We start from the raw sequence: 14,081 nt of genomic DNA, 5'->3' as shown, positions 1-14,081 counted from the left end.
TTTCAGCCCTGTCCCTTGTTTGCCAAGATTTCTCTGGATTCTCTGAAAATGTTGATGTAGGTACTATCAATGATGACTATCAATGATCCCTCTATTCTTTATGATTTTGTAGAGGAGTATTTTTCGTTATGTTGTTGCATTATTTGTCCACCCAGGTTCTCACAATGATGAATGCCTCAGTCATATTTGTCACTTTTAACATTTGGGATGTTGTCTATGTCCCTTTTGCAGCTAAATATGGGTTTACGAGATGTGCAGATTATCACAGTCTTTTATGAGCATTTTACACAGTGTCCTAACTTTTTTAAATTGGGATTGTTCTAGGACAGACTCATGTGATCTTATAATGCATGTTGTAAAAATAGCCTATCAATGAGTGGTCAAGGCTCAAGGGATAAAAGTAGCCTTGTGGTCTTGGAGGCCTAATTTACAGTTGCAATTACCATAATTTGGGACCATGAAAACATTTCATTGTTGGTAGGCTATCGAATCACAAATGAATGGAATCTATCCTGGTAAACCGTTTATAGGAAATGACCACCAAACCATGAATCATCTGTGTGAAATGTAGTCCAAATTTGTCATCTTACAGCAAGATTGAAATTCCGCATCAGCCTATTTCCAGGCAACTATTCGATGTTTCCCATTTGTCACCTATTGAGATTAGACTAAATATTGTCTTGATTGAGCCATACAAATCACGTTATTCACTGAACAAGAAATACATACGACTGGCTTGATAAAAGATATATTTTAACAGGACCTTTAACTGCTGCAAAGTCTCCCGGAAGCTGTAGGAGCTTGCTATCGACGCACACTTGTGTTTCCTGTTTACGGGCGGGAAGAGCGAACGAACTGAACCCCTCATCATCCTATATTCCGAAGAGTGCTAATGCTGTACTCGTACACTCTCTAGGACTGCTGTTTTCTCAGTATACTGAGGTGGCATATTTGGATTATTTTCTATTTTACTCTTTATGCGTAGATTTACAACTTGGTTTCGAATTCCCCGCTGACTGAAGTTTAAAGGGATTTAGCCTGCAAAGCAGATGGAGGACCCTGCAGACTCAGGCGGCGGTGGTGCAGCAGCTTCAGAGGGCCCCACGATGCGAGTGACGGAGATCCGCTGCCCAACAGGAGCCTGTCCTTTACGGTTACTAGAATGGAAAGTTAAACCCGGATCCTTTGTCAATGTAGATTCTGTGCTTGCACTGTGCGCCCCTATTCGACCGGTGGAAGAGTCTGAATCAGAGACACGGGAACAGACGAACAGGCTGCCTGAAAAGAAGGTGAAATCGGATCGTGCAGGAGTAGTAAAGGAGCTGTGCTGTCAACTTGGACAGGTCATATCTCCTGGGTAAGTAGCTTGCTAGGGCAATACTTACCAGACAGCAAACGATAACTTCCCTATTAAGTATTTGTGCTGTCATAATGCCAAAATCAGATGCAGGGAATAAGTTGGGGTTGGCTAATTTAGTGTGTGGGGACTTGATCTCTTGTCATACTTTGGCTCCAGGCTTCCTTGCATGCTAGCATGCCCAGCCAGCTAGCTAGTTAGCATAACGATACCTAGCTAGCTTGTAGGTTAGCTTAGCTCCGCCAGAACCTTAGCGACTTCACCATGTCAATATAGTGTCAAATATAGTGTCAAAAGCGATTCAAGTGATGTTGCCAGTATATGTGTTGTTCTATGTGGTGTATCTGTCGGCGATGAAAGGTATTAATGCATTTCTAGCTTGCAAGCTAAGTTTTTGAATCTAATGAAAGGATTGCCTTGTGGCCAACACTAACTTAACTTGCAGAACGTGCGTTGATTTGACGCGCGTGAGTCCCCTCCTTTTTATAATTTTGGTGTTATTTCGCTGGTTTGTAGTTAACCACACGTGGAATTAGACATTATAAGTGACATCAGAATTAGACATCAGAAGTGACAATCTAGTATGAAGTAAAATATAAATATACCGTGTCAGGAGAGTTTATCAGGGAAACATTGTTACAGGACTAGAAAGTGTTGACATTCAGCTGTGAACCATGATGTAGTTTCTGACGGCGACCACAGTACAACAGTTTCTGCATTTACCACAACTTGATAGTCTTGTTACACAATGGTGAGTAGTTTGAAGTGGAATCACCGTTGGTTGACACACAAACATGGAAAATGACTGAAGGTATTCATATATGTGTGCATTATAAGTTACATTTCAGAACTTGAAATTCTTAACTTGAAACTTTTTTATCGAAGATTTGTTTGGGTCCAGGTTGTTTTAAAAAATTAAAAGCACTTTCTGGTCGGTCTTTGCATCAACACCAGGGGGCAGAACATTCTTTGTTTTGACACTTTTGACATGTGCCACCCTCAGAACTTAGAATAGAGCCTTGATGACATTAAAAACTTGTTAACTTCTGTGTTCATGTCATTGACAGATTATGTCAGGTGATGTGATTTTTGAAATCTTTATGCCTTTTGACCTCTCCCTGTTTTTCTCTCTCTCTCTCTCTTTTATACACACTCAGTGGGGTCATTGCACGAATAGAGGAATGCAGTCATCCAATTGTGATGAAGGGCCTTTGTGCCGAATGTGGAAAAGATCTTGCACAGTAAGTATTTGCTTTCACAGAAAGTTTCTCTAACATAAGTGCCTGCTCTCACAAATGTTGTTCTAGATGAATGGGAAACACATCCCACAAACACACCCCAACATCTTGTGGAAAGCCTTCCCAAAAGAGGGGTATTCCAATGCCCTGTATGCTTGTACTTGGCAAATGGCAAAAATAAACACTTGACTTGAGTGGAAGCCATTATAGCTATTAGCTACTGGTACTGTAGATTCAGAATGGGTTGAAAATAATAATAAAAAAGATCATCCAGTTATGTTTTGGAGTGAGGATCTTCTTTTGTCGAGACTACAGATCCCATCCATGCACCGAAAAAATATTTTTCATGGAAAGACTGTGGTGCTAAAGGAGTTACCTTAATACATTGGCTTACACTGCTTATATTATGCTCTCACATAGCTGCCATATTTGTGAGAAGTTTATCCAGTGGTCTTTATTTCTCGATTGCATCATAATCATTCAGTCTCTTCACCACTTTTCTTTTCTCTGCACACTTCTCCTCTTCTAGGCTGCAGAACAAGAATGGGAGGCAGCAAGCGCCCATCTCTACAGCAAACGTCTCCATGGTGCACAGCGTTCCGGAGTTGATGGTCAGCTCAGAGGTCAGTGTGACTCTTCTCTCTGAAGACAGTGCAGAGCAGTCCCAGGTCACGTTGATCACATGTGAAGCTATTCCATGTTAATATAGCTGTGTTGTGTGTTGCTTGTCTGATATGGTGGGATACATTATGGAAGACCTTTTAGAGTTGTTTTTGTATTACTCAAATGTTGGCCAAGAGCATTCTGTGTAGCCTAAAGCATGTGAATGGCATGCAGAGCAGATTTTGGTGTGGAAAAGATGAGAATCACAACAATATCAGTTCAGCTGATCAGTCTAATGCATATAGTCATTTGTTTGGCACTGAAGATTGTTTTCTTTGATCAGGAGTGGTAATGAATGGAATAGTACCGAGAAGACATTTTTGAATACATCAAGGGTTTGTTAGAGGTATATGACAGTGTCAAACTTATGAGAGGAGGTGTCTGACTTTTTTTTACATTTGGTGAAAATCTAGCATTATTGGTTTGATGGTCTGCTTTCCTTGGATGCTGGCTGTGTGAGTGAGTTTGCTTTTTGGGGGGAGTTTTTGCTTGCAGAGAAATGGGTCTCTGCATATGTGTAAATGAGACTGCTTTCATGGAAATCCTGGAAGTCATGGATTTTTGAAATACCATTTACCATTGGAGTCGTGAAAAGCCACAGAATTTGATTTAGGTGTAACAAAATTGTTTTTTGTACTCTTCTATAGTGTTTCATGATGTGCATTTCTGTAGTGTGATATGTGTCCACTTGATTTGACATAGCCTGACCACTCTGTTAAAAAAAAGGATTGGAAAATGTTTTCTTCAAATAATTAGTATCAACCTATTGGGTAAAGTGTGCAATTATGTGTACTTTTAAGTTGTGAAAGGCATTCTATTAAGGGTACTTAAAAAGTGCTGGTGAAGTTTTGAAATGTCAGTGAAAATAGTTGGGAACCATGAACTGTCTTGTTTGATAAGCCTACTTCAATTCTCTCTCATTCTGTGTGAGCGACCATTGTTCCCCATGTTTCACTGTATGTGAAACTATACTACTCTGGTCTAATTATGCTGATGCCTTACTGTGTTTGTGGGACCATGAGAGAGTGACCATGCTCCCCTGTGTGTGTGTGTGTGTGTCTGTCTGTGAGCAGCAAGCAGAGCTCTTGGGCCGGGAGGACCAGCAGCGGCTGCATCGGAACAGGAAGCTGGTGTTGATGGTGGACCTGGACCAGACGCTCATCCACACCACCGAACAGCACTGCCGACGCCTGTCCAATAAGGTACACACACACACGCACATACACGATTGCTTCTTCAAACCAGCATTGCCCATGAAATACAGGTGGCAGTGGAAGGTAAACAAAAGACCATAAGCTTCAAATAAACCATGCATGAGTTGCTGCATGAAACCATACACATATGAACAGCCCTGCTTATATTTTTAATTTGTCGTTCCTATTCATACTTTTCAAGATTCAGTGTGATGTCATTTCCTACATTTGGAATAGATAGATAGATGGATATAGATAGATAGATAGATAGATAATTTTAGATTTAAATTTAGATTTTAGGTTTTGTTGTTGCTTTATTTGTGGCATGGCCTAGAGGCCAATAGCTAGGAGTCAACAGCTTCACTTGTGTAGGCATGAAATAGAAGGCACATCAGTGCACAGCTCGACATGCTTTCCGCTGTGGATGTATAGATTGGATGGCTTATAATAAGCCATCCAATCTATACATCACAGTGGAAAGCATGTCGAGCTTAAAGGTTGTATCACCGATTTCAGGCCCAAAAGAGGCCCAAACATAAATTATCACATTCATCTAATCTTTCCTAACGATCCGCTAGCTGCCTACCCAATAAGCAGGCCGTCAAAATACCGCGTCTCTTTAGGCAGCCTAGGCTCCGAGATCTGTACACAAAAACAATTGCTACCAATTGCTACCAAAGTGTTGGCAACCACTCAAAGGCAAAATAAAGTTTTCCAACCAATAACCGACGAGATGCGTGTTTAGGAGAGTTTCAATTGCACGGGAGGGAGGGGGAGCTAGCTCTCTTGTTTTGTTCGAACATCAACAGAAGTGATGTTACCCCCCAATCGCTGATACAATCTTTAAGTTACTTAGCCGTAGCCTCTTTTGTCGTTCTCTCTCTTTTCTCCAATTTCCTTTGAGGTTACCCCTGTCAATTTTAGACAGATTTTGTCTCATTACAGCAAAATGACAATTCCATAGATCTTGAAATAACGTTATTCCTATCTAATGAGTTAGTTAATGCATGCAATGAAATACTTGTAAAGAATCAACTATTACTATTAAATCAACTATTTGGAAATTATTTTTTGTAGACTATTTTAGTTGGTTAACTTGGTCAGTTGTCACAGTCCTACTCTGCTCTGTAAATCATTCATTAAGATTTACATTGACATCTCTCTCCTGCAGGGAATCTTCCACTTTCAGCTGGGTCGCGGTGAGCCCATGCTCCATACCCGCTTGCGGCCGCACTGCAAGGACTTCCTGGAGAAGATTGCCAAGCTCTACGAACTTCATGTGTTTACCTTTGGCAGCAGGCTATATGCCCATACCATTGCAGGTACGCTCACTGACGCCCATTGGGTCAGTGCATAAACATTTAAACTACACGTAAAATTGTAAACAAACAGTAGATGTAGTCCCATATAATTCAGCTCCCTCAAAGGTTGATGCACTTTGGGCCTGCTTGTCCTGAGACTGCTGATTGTCCTGGGGCACACATTCACACACATTTCCTGTCAATGTATATTTTGTTTGAGGGAAAACGCCAATTCTACCTTTTGTGTGGTTTGTATCAGAAGATTCCTAGTGAAGCGGTCACCCAATAGATGAATGATGTGGTGTGACCACTAGGGGGCACTATCTGTCTGTTCTCCTGGGGCACAGTTTGCTCTGGAGTTTGATTTTTCCAGGAGCGGAAATGTGAAATGGGATATTTTTGTTTGAGAGAGAATGTCCCCTGTGTGTGATTGGCCATTGGCCACAACATCAATGACTACAATGTTAGGATGATGTCAAATGAGTTTGTGACTCAGTCAAATGAGTGTGTGACGCAGACTCCGTTTGTGATTAGGAACCTCAAGTAGGTGTAATCAAGTGTGTGTGGTCACGATACTCAAACACCTACAAAGATGTTTATGTCTATAGGTGTTCTCTCATGGATATTAGCATCTAAACTTGAAACACAGACAAATTTTAGGTCTGCAGTTGTGAATGCATGAATTTAGCTTCTCAATTCAGACATGAGGTGTGTATGGGGAAAGAAGAGCTTTCTGAGTGTTTGTGCACAAAATGATTTGTGTGTTTGCCTGCAGACGTATGTTTTTGAATTTTAAGTATCGCTTCAAAGCATCTTATTTTGTCTGGGTGCTAAATGTGTGAGCTACCTGCCACAGCGGCCGACACCGAAAGGGAAGGAGAAGATGCAAGACCCTGTTTGCTGCCCTTGATGTTTTTAATGAGAATCTCCCTGAAAGCTCCATAGAAATCCACCTACCACATAGGAGAAAACACACACACACAAACACACACACACACACACACACAATTGCAAAATCATTTTCAGTAATAAAAGCAAGACATGAAAGTGAAAACATGATATCTAACAAAAACAAGGAATATGTGGCTTCTGTGGGGCATAGAAAGCTTGATGAAAGCAGGAGAAAGTACAGCAGGAAGAAGGACAGAGAGAGAGGCTTCACAAAGCTTTGTGGATGAATACACAGGAGCTTACTCCCTATTGAGATGTAGCTTGCGGAGGGACTAGTGGAGGTTGTTTGTGTGTGCAAAGTGGTGTGTGCTTTGTGCTTCATTGTCTAGTGCAGTGAGAAACACACGCTCGCTCGCCCTGCCGTGTCTCAGAATGCACAACACCGCTTGGGCCCCTGAAACACAGTCCTGCACACACGCAATAACAGAACTGGTTGTGTGGGTGGCCGTTTGTCTGCTGCTAACTGGAGTCCTTAACGTATATATGTTTTGGAGGCTTTTTTTCCCGATAGGATAGTGTAGATTGACAGGAAATGAGTGGAAGCGAGAGAGATGGGGTGGGATCGGGAAATGACCGCAGGTCGTATTCGAACCTGGGTCCACATGGGCACTTGGACCCGTGAATGGTATGGGTGCTTTGGTCTACTTTGGTTTGTTCATATTTAAAATGATGTGTCTGTTCTTGTCCGTCCTCTCATCTCAAGGGTTTTTGGATCCGGAAAAGAAACTCTTCTCTCACCGCATCTTGTCCAGGGATGAGTGCATTGACCCATTCTCCAAGACGGGAAACTTAAGGTTGGCACCTTTCACATGCATACAAACCCAAAGCAAATTGGAGTGAGGGAAATAGAAGCATTTCATAGAACCCACAAGCAACTTTTGAAAAAGAAAAAGAAGGAAAAAGTTGTGCTGTTTGGGCATCATTATGGCCATCATTATTCTCTGACAGCCCACATTCACCACACACACACATATACACACACACATACACACACACACATACACACACAGACAGACAGAATCGTACTCCAGTCAGTCAGTCTGTCAAAGCTATTTATTTTTCAGAATGGTGAAAAAATAGTTTAGCAGTTGTTCCACGTCTGCCCCTCTAGATTGACCTCCCAGTGCTTACCTTCTCATCTGCATGTGCCTCTGCATGTTCGAGCTGAATTGTGTAAAATGATAAGCCACCTTCAGCCCAAGCTCACAGTTCCTCTAATTTACCACACATGAGTTGGTGTCTTTGTTTTTATTGACATACTACTACTTGATTATTCATCTCCACTCATAGAGCTTTTGCCAAAAGCACTGGGATTAGGAGGGATGCTCTTGAAAGAAGGCAGAGTGGAAAGCCTCCGGTCGTGGCCTTTCTTCTCAGTGGAGATCAGTGTTCGCTCACCTCCGCGCCTTATTTGTAAGGGTGTCACGATTTCGATTTTATATCGAAATCGTTCGAATCTTCGATCGATCTCAATCTCGAACTTCGAATTTAAAAGTAGAATCGACGATGCAGCCACACCCCCAATGTCACATCCAGCATGTATGCCAAGACACACAAACGCACGTGCTGAACTGCAGCATCAACACTCCTCTAATTTTAGGCTGCAGCCAGTTAAAATATACACATCAACCTACCGAAATCAAAGCCCCTCTTGCTACGTTGAAATCACCGGTGTGGAAGTACTCGTTCATTCACGTCAATTAAAACTAACTTACCCTACTCAACTTAGCAAGTGAAAAGATGATCTAGTTACAGTCCAAAGTTACTTAAAATGCACATTGATAAGTATCCATGAACACTAACCTTGGGTCTCTTCGAAGTGTGCTGAAACGGTCAAATTCTGTGTTGTTTCATTTCACTATGTTCACGTCTCTATTTTAGCCTAATGTTGGTTCTGTTTACATTACAACCTCGCGGTTGGAACGGTTTCAAAATAAAAAGCGGTTTCAAAATAAAAGCCCCCCGAAACAGAAAAGGCCAAAAAGAGTAAATAACATATAAGGAATGCATTAATAGTAATGTTGAAAAAAAGATCGAATCGATTCGACTTTAAAATTGCACCGAATCGAGGATTTGGAGAATCGGGACACCCCTACTTATTTGCATGCTAATGAAGGTAGCGCTGCTGGCTAGCGGAGCGTGCTGCTGCTGCTGCCATTAGGGGAGAGAAGCTGAGTGCGCGCTCTCCTGTACAACATCGTCTCCCTTGCTTATACAGGCTCAGGGCCAATCGACGACCATGCCTCGGGCCATGGGCCTTCGGGGGCCTCCCTGTGCAGGAGCAGGCTCTAAGCTTATAAGTGCATTCAGATTGATCTTAGTGAATTAATGTGACTTGCTGGAGTTGTTGTCCTTAATTTATTCTCATTTATGTAATAATAAGAAGGTGTGCTTATTAGTTATTAGAGTGCATCGACAGCACATTTTTCCACATATTACAGAGGCAAGTCTGGCCATATATTTATGCTAGGTTGTATTTCATTTGCAGTTTGAAACTGTTTCAAAAGTTTCAAAGGACATTTTTAATCCATTTACTCATTCATTCAGATGTATGTTGCGAGCAGTTATTTTGTCATGAGCCTTGAGGTCTTTTATGGGGCTGGAGTAGGTATTGATGAAAAGTCCAGTGGCAGCAGAGCCTTATTATTATAACCGTATTGATGTTCCCCTTTGCCATTTAAAGTCTTGACAAAGCCCAGATCAGTCAGGGCTCTTGTAATTTGCCTGCAGGGAGGGCAGGAGTCATCCTGTCGGCCCTTTTGTAGGTCGGGGTACGAAAGGCCATTTTGACCTCCGATGATTTTATGCGTAGAAGGCTCACAGACTGACCTGAGTATTTAGTCGCGTGACATTTATCCTGCAACTATGGAGATAATGGCTCTGGATAAGAATTCAATATATGTTAAAGCAATGATCCAGGTCATTCTTTTAAGTGCAGGCAAGCACACATTGTATTACTTTGGAGCTTGTCCATGGCAATGGTGACTTCAGTACCAGACTGTGAGTTCCATGAGGCTCAGTGATTTTTGTGACTTTTTGTGACTTCAGTACCAGTTCCGTGAACTCCGTACAGAAAATGGATGATGTTTACCTGATGGTTCTCCCCCTCATGCAGGAACCTGTTCCCCTCGGGCGACTCCATGGTGTGCATTATCGACGACCGGGAGGACGTGTGGAAATATGCTCCTAACCTGGTGACTGTAAAGAAGTACGTCTACTTCCAGGGGACGGGCGACATCAATGCACCACCAGGGTCTCGGGAGGCAGCCCGGAAAGGTAGGAGATTCATTACATTATACAGACACTTTTTGACCAAAGTGACTTACATATGTCAACTATATTACAAGGGGTTATTACATTGCCCCCGGAGCAACTTGGGGTTAAGTGCCTTGCTCAAGGGCACAACAGTGGAAGCCAGGAATTTAACTGACTTTCAGGCTACTGCACGCTAGCCCAGCTCCATAACCACTACACTACACACTGGCCCATTTCTGCACACATTTCCATTGATTCATTCAGCAGATGCTTTTTTCCAAAGCGACTTACAAACAGGGTTAATACTAAAGGTAACGTGCAATAGGAGATCTCAGTGTAGAAATTAATACTACCCATGCGATACGGAACCAGAGGATGCCAGTGTAGTCAAGTCAAGTTTATTTATATAGCGCATTTCATACACAGAGGTCATTCACTGTTCTTTACATAAACAAACAGTAATAACAAATAAAAACATAAAGGGCAATAGTGAAAGAAAAGTTTAAAAGGTAAAGATCATAATAATAAAAAAATAAATAAATGAATAAAAAAAGCCAAGGGATGAAGTCAAAAGAGAAGACGTGTATCTGCCAGCACATGACATGCAGAACTACCTGTGTGCACAGTCCAAACAGTGGCACACATTAAGACCCTTGGGCACTTGGAGAGCATCACTTGCTGTGTAAGAGAGCATCTTAGAGGGCAGCTGAGGTGCAAGTGGAGAAGGTAAGTGTGAGAGAACCAGCTCCAGCTGAGCCTCCGTGTGTGTGTGTGTGTGTGTGTGTGGCTCCCACACACCTTGAAGACGTTGAGAAGCACTTGAGGCTGTGATTAAACTAATTGAAGGATGTTGAAGTCCAGGCAATTTACTGTAATTTCCTGACAAATAACAGCATTTTATACATTGATTTTGTGAACTTTCTGCGGCCCTGTGTTCAATACCTGGGTTTAGCCTATACAATGTGGTTCTTAGTCGGGAAATTAAAGTGAAAAAATGGAGGCCCTTACAATAAAGAAAGCTTTTCTTCACTGGTTGCATGTCTGAGAGTTGCACATTTTTATTTTATTTATTTCCTCAGCCATTGGGATTAGCATTGCATCCATCTCACATTTGGTCACCAGGAGGCCTCAGTGAGTCTATGAAGCTCACCACCAGTGAGTGCATTCAAATCGCAGAAGAAACTAGGGTTAAGGTGGGGGGAGGAAGATTCAGAATTGATTTGAAATGAGAGAGAGGCAGAGGGGTCCCCGACCTCTTGTGCAAGCACTTTAATGACCAGGTAGTTAATACATTATTCAGTTAGAACAGGATCTCCGAGCTCAAACTCTCCGCTCTGACAGACACAGCTGAAGGTCTTCAGGAGAAGAATACCAGATGAAGTGTAGACTGCAGTCGATTTTTTTTTTAGTGTGAAACATACAACACGTTTACTCACTCACTCACACAGTCAGTCACTCACACACACACAGACAGACAGACACAGACATTAGACATTAAAGCACATTAGGTTATTAGCACATTAGTCTATCCATTAATTCCCTTCTTTTCCTTCTCCATTCTTCTGTTCCTCTCTCTATTGCTCCCTCTCTCTTCTGTCTCACATCTTTATCCCCCCATTCAGTCTCTTCAATTCTGAGTGATCTAATTAAATTGATTTCACAGCCGTTTACCCAGACACACACCAGATTCTCAGTCACCCATCCTTACCAGCACATTCTGTCTTTCTCTCATGTCAACTGACACACATGGACTCTCAGTGTCAATCTCTCTCTATCTCTTTCTTTCTTTTTTCTTACATTCATTCTTTTCTAGATTCTCTTTCTGACACACACACACACATACGTACACATACATCTACTTGTGTATGAGAGTGTGTTGTAATCTAACATTGATTGTATCCATCAGGTGCTCAGGCCTGCAAGGCAGCAGATAGCACAGAACCCTCAGACCCGTTCACGGCGTCAGAGGAGCAGAGCAACGGCCTCAGGAAACGAGTACGCGACCGGCACGCACAACCACCGGCCCCGGCTTCCGCCACTCAGGGAGCGACAGCCAATGACAGGACTCAGCCCGACAAGGAAGGGGCGGGACAGGCAGAGGGCGAGGCCACATCACGGGTCAGCAGCGAAGGGACTTCGACGAACGCAGAGGAAACGGAAAAGAACACCAGCAGCAGTAGTAGCAGTGCTCAGGAGGCCCAGCGGCCGGAAGAGGAACCGTCATCTGAACCGAAAGAGCCGGAGCCAAGGAACGCAAGTTCAGAGGAACCGTCGTCTGAACCGAAAGAGCCGGAGCCAAGGAACGCAAGTTCAGAGGAACCGTCGTCTGAACCGAAAGAGCCGGAGCCAAGGAACGCAAGTTCAGAGGAACCGTCGTCTGAACCGAAAGAGCCAGAGCCAAGGAACGCAAGTTCAGAGGAACCGTCGTCTGAACCGAAAGAGCCGGAGCCAAGGAACGCAAGTTCAGAGGAACCGTCGTCTGAACCGAAAGAGCCAGAGCCGACAAACGCGAGTTCAGAGAACGCGCAGAGCCACGCGGGCCTGAACGACCTGGACTTCAACTTGTCCAGTGACAGCGACGACAGCCAATCGGAGGCTAAGGACAGGAGCAGCCCGCCCCCAGCCCAGCCCACGTCTAAGAACGAGGAAGGCGACGCTTCGGTCAGCAGGGAAGAGGGCGATCCTGCAACAGTAGAGAAGGCGATAGAAGAAAGCAGGGATCACAACACGCAGAAAGAGCTTGGGAACGGGGACAGTATGGAGATCGCCGATAAAGAGCCGAAGCCCAGCGAAGCAACAGCAGGAGGGGAAAGGTCAGCGGAACGTGGCCCAGACGACCCCGTTGACGACGACGAGGACATGGCAGATGAAGAAGACGAGGAAGATGAGGAGGACGAAGAAGAAGATGAGGAGGAGGAAGACCGCGACCACGACGACCATCTCATCTACCTGGAGGAAGTGCTGACAAGGGTCCACCGCGAGTACTACGCCCGCTACGATGCCTACCTGCACCAAGGTGGGAGCGGCAACTCGTCCGCCACCCCTGAGGCCGCCAGCGAGCCGCCCGACATGCGCAGGATCGTGCCCGAACTGAAGGGGCGCGTGCTGGTGGGCACCACGTTGGTCTTCAGCGGCATCTGTCCCACCAACTACCCCATGGAGCGCACGCGGGAGTTCTACCACGCCAAGGCGCTGGGGGCGCACGTGGCCAAGAGCCTGGTGCTCAACGCCAAGGACCCTGAGTGCACCACGCACCTCATCGCTGCCCGAGCAGGTGAGTCCGACACGCATGCACACACACACACACACACGCACGCAGGTGTGCAGTCAGCGCACACGCACGCAGGTGTGTAGTCAATATGTGTGCTGATACTCAAGGAATCACACATGCACATTTTTATATCTGCTGCAAAACATGCAACAAACTGGAGGGATGAGTTTTGAGGTTTCAGTAAACGCTCCAAATGTTTGATATCTTTCAAAAGTATCAAAACAATGTGGTTAGTGATGTACATACAAGACCAACTACCAAAGTAAGCAGATACAAAATGAATATCATTGTATAGAAAGTATCAAATACAACACACACACACACACATTTCACATTACCAGCCATATAAAGCACAAACCTACCACCTGTTACCTACTGGCAACGTCAGCTCAGACTGAACAGAAGGCCTATTGCCCTTCATTGAAATAACTTTAATCTAGTAGCAGCCCACCATCTGGAGTGGTGGGGAAATGTTGCGCTATACAGGGAAGAAAAGACTGATATGAACTGTCAATCCACAGATATAATCCTGAATAGGAGATAGTCACAACATTGGAATACCTTATCGTTTTTACTTATCTCATTTAATTTAGTCATAGCCGTTCATCACCAGAAATGATAAACATGTAATAAACCATGAGTGATGTATGAATAGAAATTAGAGATTCCAATTTGCTGAGCCAGTAGCTTTAATTAAACATGTGTTATCGCATTGAAGCTGCAGGTTCACTGTGGACTCGCTGCATAAACCAGTGATAGACATGGTGTATGCAAATGAGAACGAGCCAGGAGTTTTTCCTCTGCTTTGAAAATGTTGAAGCCAAAATCTGTTGAACCAACAGCCTTCATGTG

The 14,081-nt window shown here is 43.7% G+C and overlaps 1 protein-coding gene across 4 annotated transcripts in view; it reads left to right on the top strand.

Moving 5' to 3' along the window:
• Positions 1 to 823: 823 nt before the first annotated feature.
• Positions 824 to 14,081, top strand: part of ctdp1 (CTD (carboxy-terminal domain, RNA polymerase II, polypeptide A) phosphatase, subunit 1) — a 52,697-nt gene continuing 39,439 nt past the window's right edge. For 2 of the 4 annotated variants that reach the window (XM_048229629.1, XM_048229632.1), the window contains exons 1-8: positions 824 to 1,357; positions 2,515 to 2,598; positions 3,125 to 3,218; positions 4,332 to 4,460; positions 5,623 to 5,773; positions 7,407 to 7,497; positions 9,819 to 9,979; positions 11,865 to 13,232. In XM_048229629.1, coding sequence (XP_048085586.1) covers positions 1,050 to 1,357; positions 2,515 to 2,598; positions 3,125 to 3,218; positions 4,332 to 4,460; positions 5,623 to 5,773; positions 7,407 to 7,497; positions 9,819 to 9,979; positions 11,865 to 13,232 — 2,386 coding nt within the window. In that variant the 5' untranslated portion in view covers positions 824 to 1,049. The remainder of the gene's footprint in view (positions 1,358 to 2,514; positions 2,599 to 3,124; positions 3,219 to 4,331; positions 4,461 to 5,622; positions 5,774 to 7,406; positions 7,498 to 9,818; positions 9,980 to 11,864; positions 13,233 to 14,081) is intronic. The other 2 variants (XM_048229631.1, XM_048229630.1) reach the window with 2 other exon arrangements.

Source organism: Alosa alosa, chromosome 20 (assembly GCF_017589495.1).
Source record: "Alosa alosa isolate M-15738 ecotype Scorff River chromosome 20, AALO_Geno_1.1, whole genome shotgun sequence".
NCBI lineage: Eukaryota > Metazoa > Chordata > Actinopteri > Clupeiformes > Clupeidae > Alosa > Alosa alosa.
Note: the sequence above shows the minus strand (reverse complement) of the source record. Positions and strands in the feature narration are given on the sequence as shown.